Source organism: Hyaena hyaena, unplaced genomic scaffold (assembly GCF_003009895.1).
Source record: "Hyaena hyaena isolate Hyena2069 unplaced genomic scaffold, ASM300989v1 scaffold_350, whole genome shotgun sequence".
Classification (NCBI taxonomy): Eukaryota; Metazoa; Chordata; class Mammalia; order Carnivora; family Hyaenidae; genus Hyaena; species Hyaena hyaena.
The window spans coordinates 1130401-1156234 of NW_024080980.1; the positions used below are offsets into that span (position 1 = coordinate 1130401).

The window sequence follows — 25834 nt, forward strand, 5'->3', positions numbered from 1 at the left end:
CAGAAAGATCTCAGATGCACTATGTTGAGTGAAAAAAGCCGGACACAAATGAGAATATTCATTCCTATTTCAAGTAGCGCAAATCCAAAAACAGGCAAAAACGAATCTATAGTGACAGCAGAATATTGTGGCTGCCTGAGGCTTGGGGGTAAGGGGTGAGACGGAGGAAGGCAGATTGGGAAGAAGCACGACGGATCATTTGGGGTACTACTAATCTGGTGGCGGGTACGCAGGTGTCCACAAACGGGAAACTTAATGGAGCGGAACCCGCAGGGTTTGGGCATCTTAGCGTGTGTAAGCTACCCTTAAGTCAAGTACTCTTAGCACACCCAGCCGCACCCACACGAAACCCCAGGAGGCTCAGACCCAGCTGTGGCCCCGCTCCGTAAAGTCCCTCTGCGCCGTCGGCCCGCGCCCTCCAGTCCAACTTCCGCGCGGCACGGAGGGCAGGAAGGCCGCTCCCTCCCCGGAAAGCGCCGGACAGCCCCTCCCCCGCCCGGGGCCGGCCGGACCGGGGTCCCGGCGCGGGTCCCGGACGCGTGCGCCCCGCCCCCGCCGGCGCCCCGAGACCACACGCCCGCGCCCCGCCCCGGCCCCGCCCCCGGCCCGCCCCGCTCATCTGGCCGGTGGGCCATGCAGGGGAGGCTGCCGGCGGGTAGGGCCGGCGCGGGGTCGCACGGAGCCGGGCTGGTCCGCACCACGTGCAGCAGCGGTGGCGGGCCCGGGGCCGGCGCGGGCCCGCCCGGCGCGAGGCCCTCGGAGGGGTCGCTGGACCCCCTCTACCCCCGCACTTATGGGGCCCTGCTGAAAGTGGCGCAGATGGTGAGTGAGGCCCAGGGCGCGGGGCCGGGGGCTCGTGGAGAGGCCGGGCGGGGAGGGGACGCGGGAGGTCGCGCGCCGGGCAGCGGGAGTCGGGCGGGGCCCGCGGGAGCATCGCGCCGCGGGCGGGGCGGGGGACTGCGCCGCCGCCGTCAAGTTCGGGGAGGGCTTCCTTCGGAAAGTTGCGTGCGCTGCCTGGGCCCTGGAACTCAGCCCCAACGCCGCCCTTGCTCCCGTGGGCCCGTGGCTCCAGGGTCCCAAGTTTTTCCACCCACCCCTCGGCGGGGCCCGACCCGCTTTCCGACAGAAACCACAGGCAGAAGTCGCTTTCCGTCTTCCTTCCTCTTCTCTGGGCCGCCCCGCTTGGCACCCGAGCCGGGGGTGGAAGAGTAGCTGAGGCGGCGCAACCGACCTTCTCCCCCTCGAGGCCTCCTCTTCCTCCCAACCCAGGGCGCAGGGCTTCCCAGCTCAGGGCGCAGTTTCGCAGAGGAGAGAAGTTCGAAGGTCTTGGTAGTTCAGTTCCATGGTAGGCAAGAGGAATTGGGACCCTCCGGGCAGCTCTTCTGGACCCCCGACCTCTCAAGTTCAAGGGAGCGTCCATGTCTCGGGGGTCTGCCGGAAGGCGGAGGATCAGTGGGGAAAGTCCTTTTTGTGGAGTCTGCGCACTAGTCTCCCTACTAACTGTAGGAAGTATCCAACCCTGTATTTACTGCTTTTCCACATATATATACATACTTAGGATAAAGTTTAATTTATCAGGCGTAATAGGAGATTAATAACAATGAATAATAATAAAATAGAACAATGACAATATGCCGTAATAAAAAAGCATATGTCTCTCTCAAAATGGCTTCACGTCCTATAATCACCCTTTTTGTGATGATATGACATGATTGAAATGCCTCCCCCATGAGGTAAAGCTAGGTGGATGGTGTAGGCATCCTGACATTGCATTAAGATCCCCAAAGTTGATCTTGTCTGGTCTGTTTCTCTTGGTCCCCACCCTTTTCTTTTTTCCCACTTCTTTTCTTCTTTAAACACATTTTCATCTTAAACACCTTTTCCATTTGTTTGGTATGTTTTGAAACTAGGTTGGGCTGTTGGTGACTCTCCACTCGTTGTAGTGTTTGCCGCAGGAATTGTGGAGGGAGGAGTTTTGAAGAGGGATGTGGGGACAGGGATGTGGAGATGGGAACAAGGTTACACACCCAGAAGCCGGCATCTGCTGAGGTGGGCCAGCCCCAGGAGAGAGTGAGAGCTGCCCCGTGGACCCATACCACTATTATTCTGGTGTGTGTGTAGGGGGTGCTGTCATTTCCTGCTTGGGCCAGATCTGAGGGGAGGGGAACTGAGTTCCTTTTTCTCTAAGAAGGGTGTCTAGATGGACCAAAAATTAGGAAGTTGTTAGCTACTGCTAATAACAACAACAACAGAAAATTGGGCCGAGCAGGGTTGGTTTTGAGCAAGACATTTTTTTGGCTCATGGTAATATTGCTAATCAGCTAAATAGAGGGGGCCAGCCTACCTCTTCATTCGTAAAAGATGAGTGGGGGTGAGACAGACCCTAAAGCATCACTGGAAGACATAACCATGAATCGAATAATGAGTTCAGTGGACAAAAGTTGGGATCAGAACCCTTCCTCTGGTTCACGAGTTTGATGGACAAAGGCAATGGGGTTAAGAAGGCTCCATGTTGGTCCACGAGTTTGGGGCATAATGTCTGTGGAGAAGAGAAAGCTCTGTTTCATTGTAAGCTCCTCAACTGGACTCTTGCATGTGGCCCTTATGCCAGGTTGCAGGTGACAGTCACGGGGCCTCCTGTTCCATAGAAGAGAGTAAAGACTTGGAGAGATGCTTCTCTGCCCCTCTTAAAACCATATTTGTGGGATGCTTATGCCTTCCTCCTCCCTTGGAGGTCCCTGATGATGACAGGTTTGAACAGACCCCTTGAAAGTAACCTTGCAGGGTGGTCCTGTTACAATAGACTATTGAGGATTGTCTGCCTCGGCCTCTTGCCTAACTCTTCCCCATTCCCCTCCTTTTCCTCTCTTCTGAGGTGCCTGCGTAGACATTTGATGTTCTCTTCTTTGCTGGAACACGCGTACAGGGTCAGGAGTTAACAACAGTGGGGGAAGGGCAGGTGCAGCTGAAAGTGGTGCCACAATTGGACGCTCTGTCCGTGTCTCTGATTTTGACTCTCGGTGTCTCACCTGCATCCTGAGTAGACTGACCTTTATGTCCTAGGCTTCCTGCAAAGTGTTTTCTTCGTGGTCTGATCAACAGACCTGTCAACATATTATCTTAAGAAACCATTGAAAAGGCTGTTCTCTGTGAGAACAACTTCCTTGCTTTGCTCTAAATCTCTCCTGAGGACCGTCACCAGCCTAAAGAACTGTGTTTCTTTGTTGTAAACAGCTATATTTTTTGGGTCCTATTATTTGTTCTTAATAATGCACTAGGGATCCTATACCATATGCCACGTATGTGGCGTTAATTGTTTTTAAGAATCCAGTGAGGTAACATATTTTGACAAAGAGGAAACCGACTGAAAGGTCGAACTAGTCAAGTCACACAGCTGTCAGCAGCAGAGGTGGGGCAAAGCCAGGCCTGACTGACCTCATGTCCCCAAAGACCCTGCAGAGTTACTGCTTGTTAATAGATCTGGGGAAATCAGTGCCACAGCGAGATACCACTTCACACCCGGTATGATAGCAACAATAAAGAAGACACCCTAACAAGCCACCTTGATGTGGAGGATGTGAAGAAATCAGAACCTTCATACAGTGCCGGTTGGCTGGTGGGAATGTAAATGGGTGCAGACACTTTGGCAAATAGTCCAGCAGTTCCTCAGACTGTTAAACCTTGGAGTTGCCATATGATCCAACGGTTCTACTCCTGGGTATGTACTCAAGAGAAGTGAAAACACAATTCCACACAAAAACTTGTACGGAGAGGTTCGTAGCAGCATAGTTGATAATAGCCCCAAAGTGAAAACAACCCATATGTCCATGAGCTGATGAATGGGTAAAACAAACGTGGTCTATTCGCATGGTGGAATATTAGCAGAAACAGGAATGAAGTCCTGACACTTGCTGCGACATGATGATCCTTGAAAATCTGTCAAGTGGATGAAGCCAGACACAAAAGACCGCACATTCTATGATTCCACTTAACACGGGGTGTCCTGAAAGGGCAAATTTATCGAGACAGAAAGTAGATTCGTGGTTGCTTAGGGCTGGGGAGCCTTGGGGGCGGGGGGGCAGGCAGGGGGCCTAAGCTGAAGGGATGCCCTGACATCTGGAAGGGGTCCAGATGCCCCTGTGTGTGACCTTGCCAGCGGTCCCCATCAGTTCACTTGTTCAGCAGATATTTACGAGAGCCACATTCATACTCATTTCTGCAGAGGCAGGAGGCTGTGACCCAGCCCTTGCCCTCATGAAGTCTGTGGTTTCGTTGAGGAGACAGATGAGTCCCGGAACTGACTGGTCAGGGAGATAAAAGCTCTGATGGTTGCCTACACTTAGGAAGGTAGGGAGGAGGTTTGAAGGTGAAGGTTACATTCGAGTTGAGTCTTGAGAGAGGAGTGTGGGTTTGTGAGGTCAGGAGTGCCCTGTTACCTCTCTGCTGCCTCCATTCAGTAGGTTTACGCTGGAGACCGGGGATATGTTGGCGGTGGTGGAATGGAAGAAAATAAAGCAGGACACGAGTCACTCCTTGGGCAGTTGTTAACCTCCCTGCCCCTGACCTCTAGAAAAGGCGTCATCCTTTTTATTGGGAATCTGCTGTCCTCTTACGTGAGGCAGGCAGAAGATAGCAGTTAACGGGACACTTTCTGCCCATGCAGACAGTCCAGGACTGTGACATTTGCAGAACCAGATGGAAAGAGGATCAAAATGTCACTTCACAAGCAGCAAAGATGGAAACTTAAATGTCTTTCAGAAGTTTCATTTATTCACTCAGCAAATATTTGAGCACCTATCGTATGCTAGAATACTGCAGAAAGAGGAGTAAATAAGGCAGATCAGCCCCTGTCATCCTTCTGATACTCAAACAGGGAAAATAAACATTAATAAAATGATTATAAATATATAACTATAAACTGGGACAGAAGCTCTGAAAAAGAGGTACTCAGTATCAAAGAGAATTAACTAGGAGTCTGACCTGTCTGGGAGATAAGGAAGGGCTTCTCTAAGGAAAGGATATATGAAGGATGAGGGAACAGCATTACCAGAAGAAGGAAAAGCACAGACCATGACTCTGAGTCTAGAGAAAGGAGTATTGCTGTGGTTGGAGGGGAGGGAACCAAGATGGAAGTGGTTTGGGGGAGACTGGGGAAATACGCAAGGCCCACCAGACCAGCCTGGGGTCCTGAATCTAAGAATATCAGGGAGGCTATCATGTCGTTATCAACGCACTATTGAAGTGGTTTTCAAGCCAGGGCTGTACTGCCCCCTAGAGGTTATTTTTGAACTTTATGGAAACTCCTTTTTGGTTGTCACAGGGATTAGGATCGTTTGATGCATACATTTTATTCATTTCAGGATAGTAATGAGGGCGTTGTGAATACTTACTATCCTAAAAAGATGTTTTATCTGAAATAAGATTAAAAGAGCCTACTACGCAGGCTGCGTGGAAGCAGAGTGGGTGTGTGAATCTGGGGAGAGTACACTAAGTTTTCAGGCATGAGAGAGCATTCTAAATAACCTCCAGCAGGCCGGGCAATTACGGACTTCTCTCTGGAAATTCACAGCCCAGTTCCCAAAGAGAATTGGACTGCGGGGGAGCTCAGCCTCTGCTTTAGCCCTGAATAGACTTACGCGTGGAGAATGACCCAGCATAGCCCAGAACGGTCCGCCTCTCTTTGTTCTGCTTTAGGTCTGTGTAGCAGGGGAGAGCACCAGTTTGGGCCCCAAATGCAGTCCACACACCCGTGTCCTGTTTCCTGGAAGCCGGACAGTTAAAGGCAGCAAAGGACCTCACTGCCAAGATTCCTTCACTCCCAACCCAGTCCTGATCCAAGAACAGGAAACTGCTTTCCATCAGTAGCCAAGCATAACACAAATAAAAATAATAAAACATAGGGCTTTATTCCCCATGACGGAAGTAATGCTTGTTCATTGAAGGAATTTGGGGAAACACAAAAAGAAGACTCTGTTTTCTGAGATTAGTGTTTTAAGTAAAATTTTATGCCGTTTCATAGTAGACCTCTACAATTTGAGGTTGTTGTGTTCTGTTTTATGTTTAGAAAATTGGGATGATACATACCCATTTTGTAAAATGCTTTTTTTTTTGACAGAAATGTGATGAATGTTTTCTCATGTCGCTTAATGTTTGCAATTTTTTTTAAGTTTATTTATTTTTGAGAGACCGAGCGTGAGTGGGGGAGGAGCAGAGGGAGACACACACACACAGACACAGAATCCGAAGCAGGTTCCAGGCTTTGAGCTGTCAGCACAGAGCCTGACACGGGGCTCAAACTCATGAACCGTGAGATCACAACCTACAGTGAAGTTAACCGACTGAGCCATCCAGATGCCCCGTGGGATTGATTTGACTTTTAACAGCATCATTGCCGTCATAGATGTACCACCATCTATGTGACAAGTCCCCTCCCCCTTTTTGTTGCTCAAAGATTCCCGATTCTTCGATGTATGAAAAGTGTGGGGTGAACTTCCTTGCAGAGACATCCTGGTGTACAAATCTGTAAATTCTCCCTCGGGATAAATGGCAGTGACCTTTTACAGAGAGGAAATGAGGTGCTTCTTGCCCTTCAGAGCATAGTGACATTAAACAATTATCTGCACGGGTTTTAATATCTAGAGATTAATGGGCCACCCTTTATCATCCAGAAATTTCAAGGAGCCCATGTGATGGTAATAATATTTTAAGTTGTAAGAATATTTTTGGTGTTTGATGGTTTGGAAAAGGAACAATGACATCGATGGGCTAGAAGATTCTGTAGTGCTTTTAAATGCACTTGTATTTAAGTCACAGCAACAGCATGTGCATAAATTTGAAGGATGATGGCACCACACCTCTTTATTCAGGCTGCAGACTATGTAGATTTCTTAACTACTGGCAAGAATTCCCCTCCAGAGCCCCCTAAAAACCACCTGCGCCCAGATCAGGAACCGGGGGCCAGAGGCGATGGTGCTGATGAAGACGCAGGTGAGAAAGGGTCCACCCGGCTGCGCGGGCCGCATCAGTGGGTGTGTGCCTATGGTCCCGCGAGAGTCAGAAGGGAGTCCCAGAGGTTTGTGGCCGACACGGGATATCACAGACCCTCCGGGGCAACCCTGGGCCGCACGCTGCACCTCCCTGCGTGGGCCGGTGTATTTAGTTAAATCGTGTCAGGAGAGGGCTCCTTCTGCCCCCTTCCTCCCAGCCCTGCATCCCCCAGCTTGGTCTCCATGCTTCCTCCTCAGCGCCAATGGATGTGCATCCCTGGTCCCCCCTGCCATCTGCCTCCCCATGCTGGCCCAGGCGTGCTGCCCAGGGAAGCCTCCCTCCGACCCGCTGCCTGCCACATGCTGGCCATCCTTGTCACCACTTTGGCTCAGTGTTTCCCTCGCCCGCTGCTCACTCTCTGGCATTCCTCACTGGGGCCTTGGCAACTCCTGGCATCTGTGGCCTGGCTCTGGGCCCGGTACCGGCTGCTGGTTCCTCAGCAGCCCAGGGCCTTCCTGCAGGAAAGGAGGACGGGAAGCACTCTCCCCTCCCCCTCCTCCAGCCCAGGTCCCTAGTGGAGATCAGGAAGAGAGAGGCTCAGCCTCCTGCCAAAAAAGCAGTCACCTGGTTTGTGTTTTAACCCACGGTGATGATGACATGGTCCTTTTCCTGGGGCCGCCACACCCTTTTTAAAAATTTTCCTTCTTTACATAGCTAGAAAGATAGGTGGACTGATAGAGAATGAGAAATTTTGTGTAAAGTGGTTTCCACGTAGTACCCACAGAAAGGGTTGCTGTGAAACTTAAAGCGGTATTATCCTAATTTTTAAAGATGGAGAAAATGCAGTTCTGTCAGAAGGGGGTGGGCCGGTGGGGGTGGGGGGGAAGAGTAATTAATTAAATGCTTTCAGTTACAAAATTGTGTGACCTCGATGTATTTTTACTCCTTTTCCCTCATAGGTTTTCTTTATTCAGCAACAATGCTAGTGATTGTTTATGAAGAAGTCTTTTTTAAAAAAAATTTAAGTGTTAAAAAAAATTTTTTTTAAATTTATTTTTGAGAAAAAGTGTGAGCAGTGGAGGAACAGAGAGAGAGGCGGACACAGACTCTGAAGCAGGCTCCAGACTCTAAGCTGCCAGCACAGAGCCTGATGTGGGACTCGAACTCACAAACTGTGAGATCATGACCTGAGCTGAAGTCGAATGCTTAACCAACTGAGCCACCCAGGTGCCCCAAGAAGCCTTTTTTTTAAGGTTTATTTATTTTGAAGGGAGTGGGGGGGGGGGAGGAGGGAGAACACGAGTATGGGAGGGGCAGAAAGAGAGAATGTGAAGCAGGCTCCACACTGTCAGTGCAGAGCCTGATGTGGGGCTCAAACTCATGAACCATCAGGTCATGACCTGAGTTCAACCGACCGAGCTACCCAGGTGCTCCTGAGAAAGTCTTTTTTTTAACTTTTCCTTAATAATAGTACCTTAGTGGTACCTTAGTAATAATAATAGCATTTATCACTCATTGGCTTCCTGTTAGGGGTCAGCCACTGGGCTCGATGTTCTACATGTGTTACCTCATTTCATCCCCATGATAAGTAGGTCCTGACATTATCTGCAGCCTACAGGCGAGGAAACTGAGGCACAGGGAGGTTCTACAACTTGCCCAAAGTCACAGCCACAAAGAGTGAAGCCGGGTTTTGGAACCAGACGGTTTGAGTCCAGATCTTGAGCTCAACAAAGGACAATTTGGGGTCCTTTCTTTTTCATTGTCAGTACACCATGAGTATTTTCCTTTGTCATTAGGCCTGTTGGAGAATGCTGTGATACCTGCATACGAGTCCTTTTGTTTGGTAGCATCACGATTTATCCATTTCGCCTCTCGGTGGTGGCCAGGCTGTGGCAGATCTGAAGGGGGTGCCGTGCGAAGCAAGAGCAGGTGCTAAGAGATAGTTTCACCCTTTGCCTGAGATGAAATCGGCCAGACTAGGGAAAACCCCTCACTGGCCTGTTAGTGCGTGTATAGTATAGAAAGCATATTTACATGTTACCCACAGGCTGGAGGGCTTAAGAGGAAACCGTCATTATTACTCTCGTTTGTAAGTCACAAGTCCCTCCTGGAAGGATCGGGAACAGAGAGGGAAACTAAGGTATGAGTATCTGCTCTTCCGTGTCAGGCAATTTTATATGCAGTGTCTCTTTGCTTTTAACCCTGTTGGTGACTCTGTATTATTTCTCTTCCCTTCTTTTGGTTGAATGGAGGCTGTGAAGTGTTTGTAACTTGCCCAAGTTTCAGAATATTCACTAAGTTCTGGAGCCAGCATTTGAACCCAGGTATGGCCAAGGTCTAGCCTTTTGCACTGTGCTGTGCCATCTCTCCGTGTGGGGTGAGCAGACCCCTGGGCCAGCCCACTGTGGCAGATGTACCGTAGGGTGGCCCTTGGTGACTCACAACCTTGGGTAATTCCATCCTCTTGAGTGTGGGTCGGCCCTCGACTTGCTGCTGACCCAGACAGTACAGCAAAGACGATGGGTGTCATTCCCACGGTTACGTTGTGGCACGTGCCAAGGTGAATGGATGTTGCGGCTGTAGTTAATGCCCTACATCAGCTGATTCCGAGTTCATCACAAGGAGATCATCTGCAGGTAGGCCTGACTTAATCAGGTACTTAATGAGGTACCAAAAGGGGAGATTGTTCCTGCTGGCCCTGAGAAGTAAACCGTGCCGTGGGAGTTGGGCAAGAGCCTGTCAGAGGGCCACGTGCCCAGCACCTATGGGCTGTGTCCAGAATCTGAGAGCAGCCCTCAGCAGACGGCCAGAAAAACAAAAAGCAAAAACACCCCTCAGTTTCTGCAAGGAATGAAAATCTGCCAGCAACCATATGACTTTGGAAGAGGACCCCAGGCCCCAGATAAAACCCCAGCCTGGCCAACATCGTGACTGCATCCTTTTGAGACCTAGAGCAGAGGACTCCCGCCTGGGCCCTGAGCAGTGGCAGCCTAAATGTGGTTTTAAGCTGCTTAGTTTGTGGTCACTGGTTGTACAGCGGCAGATAACTCTCACACCAACAGAAGCCCGCGTACCCTGCCTCAGACCTGGCGCTCGTGGGCAGCTCGTTGGCAAGGAAGGATGGGACAGCGGCAGGGAGGGAGGCAGAAGATGCCAGGCCGTTCTTTCAGTAACAATAACCATGTCATTCGTACATGGGCCGTGGTCCTATGTCGTTCCGTTCCTGTGGAGGAAACCCGTTGAGCTCTTGCTCTGGGCTTTGCGCTGCATGCTCGGTATGCAAGAACTCACCTAGCATACAGCGTTTCGAGAAGGTGTCAGTGTTCGCATTTTACAGATGAGGAAACATGCAGGGCCTTCTCTGGAGCCTCTAGGCTCATAAGAATTGCCTCCGTCTCCCGGCCATCCTGCTCCCCTCCACGGTCCCTTCCTAAAGCCTTTTTTAGATTTATTTTGAGAGAGAGCACAAGCAGGTGAGGGGCAGAGAGAAGAGAGACAGCATCCCAAGCAGGATCCGGACCATCAGTGCAGAACCAGATGTGAGGTTCAAACCCACAAAACCTGAGATCATGACCTGAGCCAAGATCAAAAGCCAGACACTTAACTGACTGAGTCACCCAGGTACCCCCCCCCCCCAGGGCCATTCTAAAAAATAAAAATCTCGATCAAACAGAAAGTATGGCTGTGTAACTGCTAAAATTATGTTTAGTTAAAAAAAAAATTTTTAATGTTTATTTTTGAGAGAGAGAGACAGAGACAGAGCACCAGCAGGGAGGGTCAGAGAGAGAGGAAAACACAGAATGTGAAGCAGGCTCCAGGCTCCGAGCTGTCAGCACAGAGCCGGATGCGGGGCTCAAACCTACAAACTGTGAGATCATGACCTGAGCTGAAGTTGGATGTTCAGTTTAGCTGAGCCATCAGATTATGTTTCCTTTTTAAAAAATAGGTAACATGATTAAGATTTTAAAAGTGCACTGTATACACACTGTATGTTAGCCAACTTGAACAATAAATTATATTAAAGAAAAAGATTTTAAAAGTACAAAAAGTCCTCCAATTCCCACTTTCCCTCCCTGGAGGCTACCAGTGATACCAGTTTCTTATGTCTTTCGGGAGTTATTTTGTGCTTCTGTTTGTGGATGTCCCCTCTCACCCCAGATGGAAACATACTAATACACAATTGTCTGTCTGTACTTTCATTACTGAACTTCCCATCTTGGATATAATTCCATATCCATTCAGAAAGTGTTCTCATTCTCCTTAACAGCTGCATTGCCTTCCAGGGAATGGATTTACCATAATTTATTAAACTAGCCTCCCATTGACAGCATTTAGGTTATTTTCCATGGTTGTTCTCTCAGGGCTATGGCGGATACCCTTGTGCATAACATAGTTTTGTATGTGTACAAGGAATCAGAAGGAGAAATACCTAACACTACAATTCCTGGACCAAGCGGTGCCTGATCTCGGGAATTTTTCATCTGTCCTGAGACTCGATTTGCAGACCTCACCTTGTGATCTTTTCCCACAAAGTTTCATGGAGGAAGACTCCACTTAGTGTTCAGGGTTCAGAGTTTCACTTAACTTTAAGATACTAAGAACCTTAGTCTAGAGAACAAAAAAACTTGTGTGACCAGCATTTTTCTTAGAATTTCCCAGTATCCATCACAGTGGGTATTGAAGTCAGCTTTCCTAGAAGTAGAGCTAGACATGGGGTTCTTGTGCACATGGTTTTCTGAGCGAGGGAGGCAGGCACGGACTGGAGAAGGAGCTAGACAAAGATGGGTTTTAGAAGTCTTAAGCTGCAGCCTGATCTTGCAGGGACCTCTGGACAGTGAGGGGCACCACCGAGATTCTCCTGTTTTGAGGCAGTGGAGCTGGGCTTATTTGTACCCTTCATTGGCTACAGAGGAGGGAAGGGAGTAGGTAAACCCCTAGGGACCTCTGAGCCCAACAGCTATAGCTGTCAAGGAGAAAATCACTGGCACAGGATTGCAGATGTGAGGAGTCAGCAGCAGCACCCCCTGCAAGTACCTGGGCAGTGGTGCATTGACCTTGACCTGGTTAATGGTAGTGCAGTTGAGCAGCGCACCGATGGACTGCCTGCTTGTGCTCTTTAGGACCATTGGAATTGCTCCCCATCTTTGTGATCTTTGGTAAGGCGCGAAGCTGATGCAGTCTGGGGACTAAACAAACCTGGCTGCAGACTTTTTCTACCTGCAAAACTGGTTTATCAGTATTCTTGTCCGGTCCCCCGTTGGATCTATGCCAGGCTGCTCAGCCTTTCAGACCACCCAGGACTTTTGATGTTGCTTTTTGCTGTCCACTTAAACAGTCATGTCATTATTTTTTAACTCCTATTTGAAAAAAGGGGAGAGGAAAGCAAATCAGCATGTACTGAATGGAAAATAAAATCAATAACAGAGCAAAATTATTTCTGTAAACTTTTACAAGGGAATTACGAGCAATGTCATGGTAGTAGGAATAACCTGACCATATCTGGCTTTTTAAAAATGTTTTATTTATTTTTGAGTGTGAGAGTGTGAGGGGGAGTGAGAGAGAGGGAGACACAGAATCCGAAGCAGGTTCCAGGCTCTGAGCTGTCAGCACAGAGCCTGGCACGGGGTTTGAACTCGCAAACTGTGAGATCATAACCTGAGCTGAAGTCGGACGCTTATCCAACTGAGCCACCCAGGTGCCCCTGACCATATCTGTTTTAACTCCTGGGAAAGACTTAAGAACATACCCACAAGGAAGGTTCCCGGAGAAAAGAAATTGGGCTTCTGAGATGGGGCCTTATTGACACAGACTGGTGTGAGTTTCACTTAGAAAAGGTAAAAGAGGCATCACTGACGTTTGTATTGATAATGTGATGTTGGTTTTACAAGGGTTTGTCAAGTGTCACTGAGCAGTGTGTCCTGTTTAGTGACTTCCACTTCAGGCAGAGGAAGAAACTCTGCAGCGTAACATGCACCCCATACATCCCATAGGGGTCCCCTTGCTGATTCTAAGCCTACTCTCACCATTTGTGGTGGCATCAATCCCATAGTTAGGGATGCGGTCACTACTTCAACATACCATTGTCTTAGTGTGGTTTAGGGATGAAAAATTGCTTTCCAGTTATAGTGGGTTGGATGATGACCCTCAAGATACGTCCACATCCTAATCCCAGGAGCCTGTGAACGTTGCCTTATTTGGAAAAAGGGTTTTATCAGATGTAATTAAGTTAAGGGTCTTGAAATGATGATATGAGGTCCCTAAGTCCAATGACCGGTGTTTTTGAAAGAGACACGCAAAGGAGAGGGTGATGGGGAGTGTTGGTTTGCAACCTTCTTGGTGCTTCCCAGATGTAATCTGAAACCGGCCCCCCATAGTGGGAAGGCAGGGAGAGACAAACAAGGCTGCGCATTTAATGAGCAAAGGGAACTTACGTACAAAGCTTTCCTTGGGCAGCAGTAGATGAATGGATTCCTGCACGTGCCCACCACATCTTAAAAGTTTACCTAGAGGCGTTAACCGCATTCAGTCTCATATACTGTGCAGATGTTCTCCACGTCGCATCGCTGTCTTGAGACTGTCCTCGGAGCAGCCTCTGGGAGCGGGAAAGGCAAGCAGAACCCAAGTTCCAAGGACAGTAAGGGGGAGGTGGTGAGGACCTCCGAGTACCCAGGTCCAGCTCACAGATTACCTGCTGGTCACTTATGTTTAATGACCTTCTCCAGCAGTGATGTGAAGAGATAGCAGAGACTGCAGTGACGTGGCCATGAGCCCAGGAACGCCAGGGCGGCCACCAGGGGCTGGAAGGAGCAAGGAATGGATTCTCCCTAGAGTCACCAGAGAGAGTGCGATCTGCCCAGCACTTTAATTTAAGCCCAGTGGTACTGATTTTGACCTCTGTCTTACAGACTTGTGGAAGAAGAAATTCCTGGTATTCTGAGCCACACCTTTATAGTAGTTTTTTACAACAGCCACAGGAAACTGATGGGCAGTTCAAGACTTTCCGATTTGGTCATATCCTAAAAATCCTCTGCATCGTGGACCATAGACATTAAATATTTTCTCCCTTGAGGAGTAGCAGCTCATTTGCAGGAAGAGTGTTTCAGAAAGGGATGGCCGTTGTCTGCCATTCTGGATGGCAGTTATAGCTCAGTCTTCTTTATTTGGGTACATCTTTTTCCCTAATAGTTTATGTAGAAAAGAGAAGCAGTCCTTGAATAACTGCTGAGAAAAGCAGAACCCTAGAGACAGAGCAAACAAACATGAAGAGAACATCGGAGAGGCATTCTCAGATGGCAGAGGAGAGACAAAAGATGAACGGTACCTTCCAAAGAAGAGCTGCTTCTGGCTTCCTGTGGGCATTGAATGACATGTCCCCAGTTCCCTCGAACCATTAGGTTGCCAAACAAATTTCACATCATTCTAGTAGAATCTTTAAAGCTAAGATATTGCAGCCCCCCCACATATGTATTAAGGTGGCTGCTTAGCCTCTCCACAATAGCTAAAACATGGAAAGAGCCTAAGTGTCCATCAACAGACGAATGGATCAAGAAGATGTGGTTTATCTATACCATGGAATACTACATGGCAATGAGAAACAATGAAATCTGGCCATGTGTAGCAACATGGATGGACCTTGAGGGTGTTATGCTGAGCGAAATAAGTCAGGCAGAGAAGGACAAATACCATATGTTTGCACGTATAGGAGGATTAGGAGGAACTTGACGGAGGACCAAGGGGGAGAAGAAGGGCGGAAATGGTGGGGGAAAGGGAGAGAGGCAAACCATGAGAGACTCTTGAATGCTGACAAAAACTGAGGACTGATGGATGTGGGGGGGAGGGGGGGATGGGCATGAAGGAGGGCACTTTGGGGATGAGCACTGAGTGTTATGTAGAAACTAATTTGACAATAAACTATTTGTAAAAAAAATAAAAATAAAAAAAAATAAAAAAAGGTGGCTGCTTAGCCCTGCTTAATCTACTGCCTGTGAAATAGTTGGTATTTTTTAAAAATGTAGAAGTGCCTAATGATTTAAGTCTCTTTCTATATATATACTTTTGTAACTTTTTATTTATAGATAATTCCAGATTTACAGAAACTTCACAGGAACAGTACAGAGAACTCCCCATACACCCTTACCCCAGCTTCTCAACTGTCAACCTCTTAATATATTTGTTTAATCGTTTTCCATTTATGTCCATACTATTTTTATTTTGAATCAGTTAAGAGTAAGGTGCGGACATAAAGCTTTTTTCATCCAGCAGTTCTTCAGTGTGCATTTCCTAAGAAGGACATTACTTCAGGACAGTTATCAGTAATCAGGAAATGAACGACACCAGCACTATTATCTAACCTACCAGCCTCATTCAGATTTCGCCAGTTGACCCACTAACGTCCCTTTTCTGGTCTAGGATCCCATCCTGCATCATGAGTTATATTCATTTATCCTGTCTCTTTAATCTCCTTCAGTCTGTAACATACCATCCTGTCTTTCATGACCTTGATATTTCTGAAGGGTCCAGAACCAAGCAACCCCATCCTGAGACATTAAAGTTGGTAGGGAGGGCAGTATTTGTAGTTACAGTTGACACATTTGGACCGTGGCACACCTTATCTTTTTTTATTTTTTTAATGTATTTATTTTTGAGAGAGAGAGAGAGCATTAACAGGGGAGGGTCAGAGAGAGAGGGAGACACAGATCTGAAACAGGCTCCAGGCTCTGAGCTGGCTGTCAGCACAGAGCCAGACGTGGGGCTCGAACCCACAAACTGTGAGATCATGACCTGAGCCGAAGTCAGACGCTTAACCAACTGAACCACCCAGGCGCCCTGTGGCACACCTTATCTTGATTTTAGTGCTTTTGTTTTCACAAAAGACTCTTCTACAGACTTCCTATCTGAAGTTAATAGTAGTTCATGTTGAACTTGACTGCATGTCCTAGTGAAAGAAAGAAAAGAAAAAAGGAAGGAAGGATGGAAGAGAGAGAGAAAGAGAGAATGAGAGAAGAAGGAAGGATGGAAGGATGGAAGGACGGAAGGAAGGAAGGGAGGAAAAGAAAGAAAGAGACTTAGCTCAAATGTTACATCCTTGGGGCAATGGCTAAAATTTTTGAAGACCCATCACCTTCCAAGTCTTGTATGAACTTGACATGAATTACCTCATTTAGTCTTCCTGACAGTCATATCATTCAGGTACTACTGTTTTTCCTATTTCATGCCAGGTGTCTGACTTCATAGTAATTATGTGGTTAGACATCGTATACAGGGTTGAACTCGGTGACTGGTATTTAGTTCACCTGCCAGAGGCCGGCTCCGGCAGGTCCAGAGGTCCCTAAAGGATGGACAGTGTCGGCGAGAGAGAGTGAGAGAGCCCCAAGATTCTTTCTGATCACCAGGCAGGCATCTCCATCCTGTCGGTTTTGGTGTCTTTATTTAAAGGTTCAACAACAACATGAGATCAGAAAAAGGAATTTTTACAAGGGGAAGCTCTTTGTGATAAGAAACTTTGAAAAGTGTGCAAGAACAAGTGTTTTGGAAATATTCTTGCAGAATTACCCCAATCATAGTGAGGCTGAGTAAATCTTACAACTAAGGAAATAACAGGATGTTCTTAGTGAAAAACAGGACGACGTGCATATTTGTTCTAAGTTAATAACGCTAGGATTAGGACATAGGTTAAGTGTATAGATGGGCTGGGAGCCATTCCATCTGGCTCAAAAGAGGACGAATGTTTTTAAACTGGTTAATAAGTTGTTTGTGGAAAGCTTTTTGACTTGATGCTGAATGTGTAAACACTATGGAGGCCCTAAATGTGTTGGCCTTTGTTTTTGGGTTATGTTTTAGCTACTCTTATCTACCCTCATCCCAGCCAACCCTGTAAGGGAGGGTGTTTGCAGAAAGTAGGCCTTGGGGAAGGGACTGCCATACATCACCAGTTAGAAGAAGGTGTAAGTGTTTTATCTATTCCTTAACTCTAAATTAGGCTCTTTGTCTCGGGGCCAGGCTCAACTGTAACTCTTGTGTTCTTAACCCACTTTATTATCTAAGTCTTGGATCTGCAAGGCCCATAGGAAGAGCCTTTTGACAATCATCCACAGAGTTTTCATCTAAAATCTCTTTTGTAAAGGCAGGAATATGCTTTTCCTTATGAGGTATCTGTGTTCGGAATATTGGTCTGATATGGAATATTATGAGACCCGGTCAATACCAGTGCCTCGCTTCCAACATGAGCCAGTAGTAGCAGAAAGAGATACCAGTTTTCGTGTCTCGTGGCAGGAGCTGTGCAAACACTGCCATTTCCTTGCTGTGACTGCCATCCAGAGAGGCTGGTGCAGCTCCCAGCATTCACCCAAAACTCCTGCTCCCTCTTTCACATCGTGGGGCTGTTCCTGGTGGACAGCTGTGCAGCCCAGACGTTCCCCGCAGTCTCTGTTTCAGTGTGGCTGAGCCCGAGTTCTCACCAAAGGACCAAAGTACAAGAGGTATTAGTATTGGTCTCTTCCTGTCTGAGACTTTTAAGAGGCAGGAGTCTCCACTCTTGCCTTTCCTGTCAGCTCTCTGTGGAGGCTCCAAGGCCTTATTCTTCATGTTTTATAGATAAAGAAACAAACCTGTGTGTAGAGACCTCTGCCTGTCCCGCCTCTGAGGGATCTTCTCCGAAGGCCCCATCCGAAGGCATTCCCCTCAGGCCATGCTTCCCCAGCACGCTGTCCTTTGCCCAGCTCTGACTTCTCTCACAGCACTTCTCTAGCTGAAACTGCCTCGTTCACTTCATTGTGGTGGGTCTTCTCATCAGGATCCCAGCCGCAGGACAGTGACCTTTCTGTCTGGGTCACCACAGGGTGCCTTGCTCCTCCAGCGGTGTCTGGAGCATAGGAAGCACTCACAAGGTGGTTTTTGGTTTTTGGTTTTTTAATGAATGAAAGCATATTTTCTTGACAAACCCCCTAGTAATAACACTCCTTTTTTTAGAAAACTCAGCCAGGACCCCTGGGTGGCTCAGTTTTTTGAGGGTCTGACTTCAGCTCAGGTCATGATCTCACAGTTCGTGAGTTCCAGCCCCACGTCGGGCTCAGAGCCTGGAGCCTGCTTCAGATTCTGTGTCTCCTTCTCTCTCCCCCCCCCATGCCCTGTCTCTCTCAAAAATAAACATTTAAAAAATTTTTTTAATAAAAAAGAATTAAAAAGTCAGCCTTCTAGGACCCCCGGGTGGCTCAGTCAGAAGCTTCTGATTTCAGTTCAGGTAACGAACTCAAGGCTCCCCCACATCAGGCTCTCTGCTATCAGTGGATAGACCGCTTCAGATCTTCTGTCCCCCCTGCCCTCCCGTCCCTCTCCCACTTGTGCTCACTCTCTCTCTCTCTCTCTCAAAAATAAATAAACATTTGAAGACTGGATGAAATGCTTGAGACGTGGATCTTCTGCAGAAGATGTGGTAATGCTGCGTGGGAGGGGTGCCAGTTGAGGGCTGGAGGGTGGTGGGGGGTCTCTCTCTGGAGGGAGGGAGGCTGAGGAAGAGGCGGGTGGGACCTAGCAAGGGGAGGCTGGGATGCCCACCTGGAGTTTCCGATAACTTTACAGTTGCTGTCCTGGCCACCAGGGTGTCTGTCAGTTGGTCACGCTGTCAGGACAAGGCTCCTAATTGAACACCAGGAAACACTGAATAGAGGGGTTCCTGTTTTGGATTTAAAGGCGAGAAGGATCAAATGCCAGATAGGACAAGCTCACTTATGGATTTCTGTTTATGGCTCAGGTGCTGACCCGTGGGGTGTGCCGACCTGTGGGGTGTGCCAACCCTTGGTGTGGTTCTGGTCATGGCCCTCGCCTGGCAGGAGCACTGCTTCAAGTCACCTCCTCAGAGGTTTAGCGCCTGCTCTGTCCCAGCCCTTGGCCCGTGGCTGAGGATACGGCAATGAACCAGGCAGATCCAGCCCCTCCCCCATCAGCAGAAAATCTGGACCTTGGACAAGAGTCCTGCCTCATCCCCTCTAAGGCACTGCTGTTTTAGGCACTACTAAGAAAGAAAGAAAATGTTAATTAAATGATGACACAAATCTCTTACATCGAATTTTTATTTTATGCTCATTGGAAGAGTTCTTTTAAACTTCACTGAGATTTTATATACTTTTGTGAACATCTAAAAAGAAAAATTGATGAGGGAAAATAAATCACCAAAGATATTCCTACAACTTCTTTACAGTCAGAGCCCTTCTCTTCTGAATTTTTTTTTTTTAAGTATTTTTACACACCCTGTCATCCTTTGTGCCACCAAGAGTGTGAGCAATGCAGCATTCCTTAGAAAAGTCCATAAAGGAACTAAAAGCTACTGGGGCTGGGCTCAGATGCTGGCTTTTGGCTCCCACTTTGGTAATGATGCTAAGGGCCCCGTCCTGCTCTCTGGGCCCCACAAACCTCTGGTTCCAGGGGCTTCAAGGAGGGCTCCACTCCTCGTCCCCAGGGTGTCCTTCCACACCGCTGACACCCTTCCGTGAGTTTTGACGCTGGCACATTGGCGCCTGGGAACTACCCCACAGCGACTGCTTAGTCTGGCCAACAGCGTTCGCAAGTTACGCCCCCGACTGGAGGGAAGCAGAATGTGCAAGAACGAGCACCTGTGAACCTGTGAAGTCTGGTTAGTGTAAGGATTCTGAGCAGCACAGAGAGGAAGTCTGAAATGCTGTGAGCACAGAGAGCAGACAGGGTCCTCCCTTATGTGTAGGCAGAGGTCCCCAGGGAAGGAACCTCTGGGCCGAGACCAGAGCATGCGAATGGGAAAGGCCAGGGGAAAAGAGGGGAGAGCCGTGGAGGAGGGGACAGCCATTGCAAAGGACCAGAGTTGAGACAGAGGGTAGAGGGTTTGAAAGCTTCTTGGTCCGTTCACAAAATGGGCTTTTCTGTAGTGGAGGGCTCTGTGCTCGCCACAGAGAGGAGTTCGTTGTGGTTCTGTTGGCCTTTGACAGCTAATTGCTCATTGTCAGCTGTCTCGTGGAAACCGCAGGAGGAATCAGTGGTGCAGTGAGCATGTTAATTTACATGTTTTCCTGAATCTTGCATTGAAGATATTGTGTAGATCTAGCATTTTGTTTTTATTTTTGAAGCTTTATGTTATTACCTATATATGATGAGAGCAACATTAATATAGTTAGATCCAAAACTATGAAAAAACAGCATTCACCCACGGCCCCACCATTCCGCAAGTTCCACAGATGATCTGTTCAGTCCTTGCTTGAATGTATACGTGGAGTTTGCAACTGAAATCAAACTGATTATAATCACAGATTCTGCTTTCTCTCTCTCTCTTCTTGAAATTACAAAATTCAGTATTTAGTAACATGTCTCTGTTGCTATGAAGTCTTCATAATTGGGCATAATATGACAGTCATCCAAGTAAGATATTCCTTAATTTATGTAACCATTCACTTTTGAACATGTAAGTTGTGTTTGAGCTTTTAGCTACTATACATGATACTATATTGAACATTTGCAGGGGTTAGTAAACCATAGCCCATCCAAATCTGGTCTGCCAGCTGTTCTTATAAATAAAGTTTTACTGAACACAACCAAGCTCCCTCACTTATGGATTGCATATGGCTGCTTTTGTGCTACAGTGGTGGTGTTGATAGCTGTAGAGATTGTATGGCCCTCGGAGCCTAAAATATTGACTTACTAGTTCTTTACAAAAAAAAATTGCTAACCTCTAGAGCTTTCTTCTAGTTAGCATTCATCTCCTTAAGATAAATTCCAAGAGAGAGGATTATTCACTCAGAGGATATATAATGTTTATTTTTGAAAGAGAGAGAGGGGGCATGAGCAGGGGAGGGGCAGAGAGACAGACACAGAATCTGAAGCAGGCTCCAGACTCTGAGCTCTCAGCACAAAGCCCGATGTGGGGCTTGAACTCAGGAACTGTGAGATCATGACCTGAGCCGAAGTCAGATGCTTAACCGACTGAGCCACCCAGGTGCCCCTAATGTTAATGTAGTTTTGAGAGAGAGAGAGAGAGGGAGGGAGGGAGAGAGGTAAGTTGGAAAGGGACAGAGAGAGAGAGAAACACAGAATCCAAAGCAGGCTCCAGGTTCTGAGCTGTCACCACAGAGCCTGATGCGGGGCTCGAACTCACAAACTGTAAAATCATGACCTGAGCTGAAGTTGGACACTTAACTGACTGAGCCACCCAGGCGCCCTGAATTTCTCCCAGTTCTTTTTTTTTTTTAACGTTTTATTTATTTCTAGGAGAGAGAGAGAGAGACAGCGTGAGCAGGGGAGGGTCAGAGAGAGAGGGAGTTACAGACTGAAACAGGCTCCAGGCTCTGAGCTGGCAGTCAGCACAGAACCCGACGCGGGGCCCGAACCCACGAACCGCAAGATCATGACCTAAGCGAAAGTCTGACGCTTAACCGACTAAGCCACCCAGGCGCCCCATCCCAGTTCTTAACTGTATTAGTTAATATAGTTAGACTTGCTGCTGTAATAAAAAGACCCTCAATTTCAGTGCTTTCACATAGTAGCCCTTCCTCTTCCTTGTTCCCTGGCTAAGTGCCACTTCTCACCTACAGCTCTGTACTTTGGAAGGAGTACAGATTTTGATATCGCTTAAGCATCTCTGCTACGATTGCTGTTAAAACTCTTTTTAATTATTCAAAAATATCTGATATACATATGATACATATTATATACCTCATATGTAATGTATATCCTATATAATAATGTATACTCACATAGTTCAGAATTCACAACATCCCTAGGAAACATTTCTCTACCCCTCTGCTCTGTTGGCCACCCTTCCCAGCTTGTACTCACTGCTCCTACCTTGCCTTTTAAAGTTTTTATTATGGGAGATTTTTAGCATAAGCATGCCGAGAATATTATAATGACCCCACAGCTACCCTACCCATCCCGCAGCTAAAACAGTTAACCAGTACATGGCTAGTCTTGTTTCATCTTTGTCTCCAGTCTACCCCACGGATTACTTTGGAGCAAATCCTAGATTCCATAGTTCAGTATGCATTCTGTGGGGTTTTTTTTTAATGTTTATTTATTTATTTTGGGAGACATTGCATGCCAGTGGGAGAAGGGGCAGAGTGAGAAAGGTAGGGAGAGAACCCCAAGCAGGCTCTGTGCCTTAGGGCTGGAGCCAGCAAACCCTGAGATCATGAGCTGAGCTGAGATCCAGAGTTGGATGCTTAATGGACTGAGCCACCCTGGTGCCCCAATATGCATTCTTTTATAATAACAGACACTTTTTACTATGTTATGTTATCTGGTATGATATACATCCACACCTTAAAAAACTAACAATGATTCCTTAACATCATCAAATATCCAGTCTGTTCAGGATTCCTCAAGAGTGAGTGTGTGTGTGTGTGTGTGTGTGTGTGTGTGTGTGTGTGTGTTTAAAACAACTGGTTTGTTCAAATCTGGATCCAAATGAAAACCACACATGTATTTTATTTATATGTCTCTCAAGTTCCTTTTTTTTCTTTTAAATGTTTTTTAATGCTTAACTGACTGAACCACCCAGGCGCCCCTCAAGTTTCTTTGAATCTGTGCATCCCTCCCCCTCCTTCTTTTTCCTTATACTTTATTACTTGAATAAACCTAGTCCTTCATTCCTGCCCAGTAGATGTGTCTGAGTGCATCCCTATGGTGTCATTACTAAGTTCTCCAGTCCTCCGGATTTCCTGCAAATTGGCAGTTGGACCTAGAGGTTCATCAGATTTAGATTTGTTTGTTTGTTGCAGGGCCACCTTATGGGTGGTGATGTGTATTTCCATCAGCAGATACATGATGTCTGGTTATCTCTATTTTTGTGGTATTAAGAATGATGAGTGGGCTTAGCTGATATCAACCTGATCCTTCCACTATACTAACGTGGGCACCTTGTTATTTTGACGCTTTTCACCTTGCTGTTGCAATGTAACAGTAGGTATAGAAGTCATAACACAAGGTTCTGTAAAACATAATGATTTATTTGCTTATTTCCTCAATGTTTGCCCCACAATCGCCAGTTTGGGCAGGGGACACATTTCAGAGTTTATTTCCTGGGAACTCTCTCCACCCCCTCAATCCTAATAGCCAACCCAAGCTTTCTTGGTTCAATTTTTATGCTTAACTCTGCATTGACCTTGAAAGTGTGTGCCTGCTTGTCATTCTTCATACTGGAACTTCAGCCCTGCATTCCTAGTTCCTGTTTGGTGCAAATCTCTGCTCTTCCCTGAGCATTTGACAGTTCCTACTAAGGCTGCTTTCTTACTTTAGGAAGACGGCAAGCACAAATCGCTGAAGCAATAAATATTCAAATCACACAGACCATCTGCCCTGGAATAGATGTCCACTTTAAGCCAATGTCAATCCCTGTTCCTTGGGGCCAGGGAGAGGTGAAGAAAAATACAGGCCAAGCAGTGCCGGAAGAGCCCTCTCCCCTGGGAGGAAAAGAGAGGCTGGTGAAGCAGTGGTTTCTACTGAGTTTCTAATTCACATGCAAAAAGAGACTTTTTGCAGAAAATTGAGTGAAGGCGGGGAGGGGTAATGATAAGCCAAGAATATAGTGATATAAGACCTGCAGATTGTCGTATAGGAGGATTAGGAGGAACTTGACGGAGGAACAAGGGGGAGAAGAAGGGGGGAAATGGTGGGGGAAAGGGAGAGAGGCAAACCATGAGAGACTCTTGAATGCTGACAAAAACTGAGGACTGATGGATGGGGGGGGGAGGGGGGGAGGGGCATGGAGGAGGGCACTTGTGGGGATGAGCACTGAGTGTTATGTGGAAACTAATTTGACAATAAACTATTTGTAAAAAAAAAAAAAAAAGACCTGCAGATTGTTTACCGTAATAGAATTGTTCCCTGGACCACATGAGGGTTTTATTTTGTATTCAGTACACATGGAGCATGTAATTTGTGCCCGATGCTGTGCTCGGTGCTTTATTTGGTATTACTTCAGATGAGATAACCCTCTAAATGGGGGACTGTTTGTCATCCCCACTTTCCAGATGGGAAACCTGAGGTTCTGGAAGGCTATGTAGCTGTCCCAAGTCACAGAGCTAGCAAAATTCCCACTGTTGGACAGAGATCTCGGGTAAGTCACCTTACCTCTTTGTTCCTCAGTTCCCTCATCTGAGAAATGGGGATGCTGGTATTACCTGGTCCCCAGGTTACTGTGCAGGTCCTGTATGAAGTATTGGAGCTCTGAGGAAATGTTAGTTATTATTCTGTTACTTCTTCTTGGTGTCCTAGTGAGATCGTTAAGCCTTTCCCCAGAAATCAGTGGGATCTCTTCATATTTATAATAGTCCTATTTCCTACAAGGTCTTCATCCTCTTTCCCGCCGTGCATGTCCCCATCTTATTTCTAGGAGCCTGTTCTGGTCCTATTGATAGGAAAGTTAGATTGGCACAGGTCAATGTCAGCATGTGGAAGGAACTCACTCAGAGTATGCAGAAGTTTAATTTTGCATGTAGCCATCCAGTATAGAGCATGTGACATGTGCCAGGCTCATACTTTTTACCCAACAGAGAGGTGTCAAAGTCATGAAGGAAGAGCATAGGCTTGGCCTTTGCCTTTACCACTCATCAACCCAGTAACCCTGGGTAAATTATGTTTCTTTTCTTGGTCTCAGATTTCTCTCCTGTGCAGTAGAAGGAAAATGTTCAAGATCCCCGTTGTTCTAGCTGTTATGTATACCGAAGTGTGTGCTGGGTCAGAATGTGAATCACTGAGCAAGTTCAAAAACGCCTGGGCGCTGGCGTGGGTGAGCTGTGGGTGTTGGGGGCTGTGTCATTCCCATAGCAGGGGCGTTTCTGGACGGTTTGTATGTTATCAATAAAATTCCAGGGCAGAGAAAAGGTCAGAGTTCTGAGAAACGACTGTGGAAATGCCGCCGTGAGGTCTTTACAAAGCATGGTGAGGGCTGGGACCTCTGACTTTTTTCTCCTCCCCAGCAGCCTCCCACTGTGTGGTTTGGCAGTATGGTCACACCATTTCCATCCATTTAAAAAGTGCAGTGGTTTTTAGTATATTCAGAGAATATGTGCCCGCCACCACCACAACCAATGTCAGAAATTTTAGAAGAGTTCTGTGTTTTGACAGATGCATAGTCATGTCGCTATCACCACAGCATGATAGAGAACAGCCCCATCACCCCTCCAAAATGCCCCTGTGCTGTTCCTTTGTAGTCAGTCCCTCTCCCCACCTTGTAACCCCTTTGCCTTTCCATGTATGTTTTAGAATCAGCTCGTCAATACATACCTGTGAATCCTACTGGGATTTAGTGGGGATTTTATTGAGTCTGTATATCAACATAGGGGGAATTGGCATATTAATAATGTTGCATCTTCCAATCCAGAAACATGGATTATACCTCTCCATTTATTTAGGTCTTCTCTGTTTTCATCAGTGGTTTTTTTTTAATTTTTAATGTTGATTAACTTTTGAGAGAAAGAGAGAGAGATTTCGAGAGGGGGAGAGGCAGAGGGAGGGGGAGAGAGACACAGAATCTGAAGCAGGCTCCAGGCTCTGGAGCCCAACACAGGGCTCCAACTCATGAACCATGGGATCATGACCTGAGCCAGAGTCAGACCCTTAACTGACTGAGCCCCCAGCCATCCCAATCAGTATTTTTTAAAAAAATTATTTATTTTTTTAAAAGTGGGCTCCAAGCCCAATGTGGGGCTTGATCTCATGTGGGGCTTGATCAAGGGTTGCACGCTGCATTGACTGGACCAGCCAGGCACCCCTCTTTTATTAATGTTTTGTAGTTTTTAGTATATTCCAAAGTTAGATTTTTACCTAATGAATATTTCCTTTTTTCTTTTTTTGATGCTACTATAAATAGTCCTATGTGTTTTTAATG

The 25834-nt window shown here is 47.0% G+C and overlaps 1 protein-coding gene across 2 annotated transcripts in view; it reads left to right on the plus strand.

The window, feature by feature from the left end:
* Positions 1–365: 365 nt before the first annotated feature.
* Positions 366–25834, plus strand: part of CMTM7 (CKLF like MARVEL transmembrane domain containing 7) — a 59072-nt gene continuing 33603 nt past the window's right edge. The window contains exon 1 of one of the 2 annotated variants that reach the window (XM_039249832.1): positions 366–822. In XM_039249832.1, the coding sequence (XP_039105763.1) occupies positions 634–822 (189 nt within the window). In that variant the 5' untranslated portion in view covers positions 366–633. The remainder of the gene's footprint in view (positions 823–25834) is intronic. The other variant, XM_039249833.1, reaches the window with a different exon arrangement.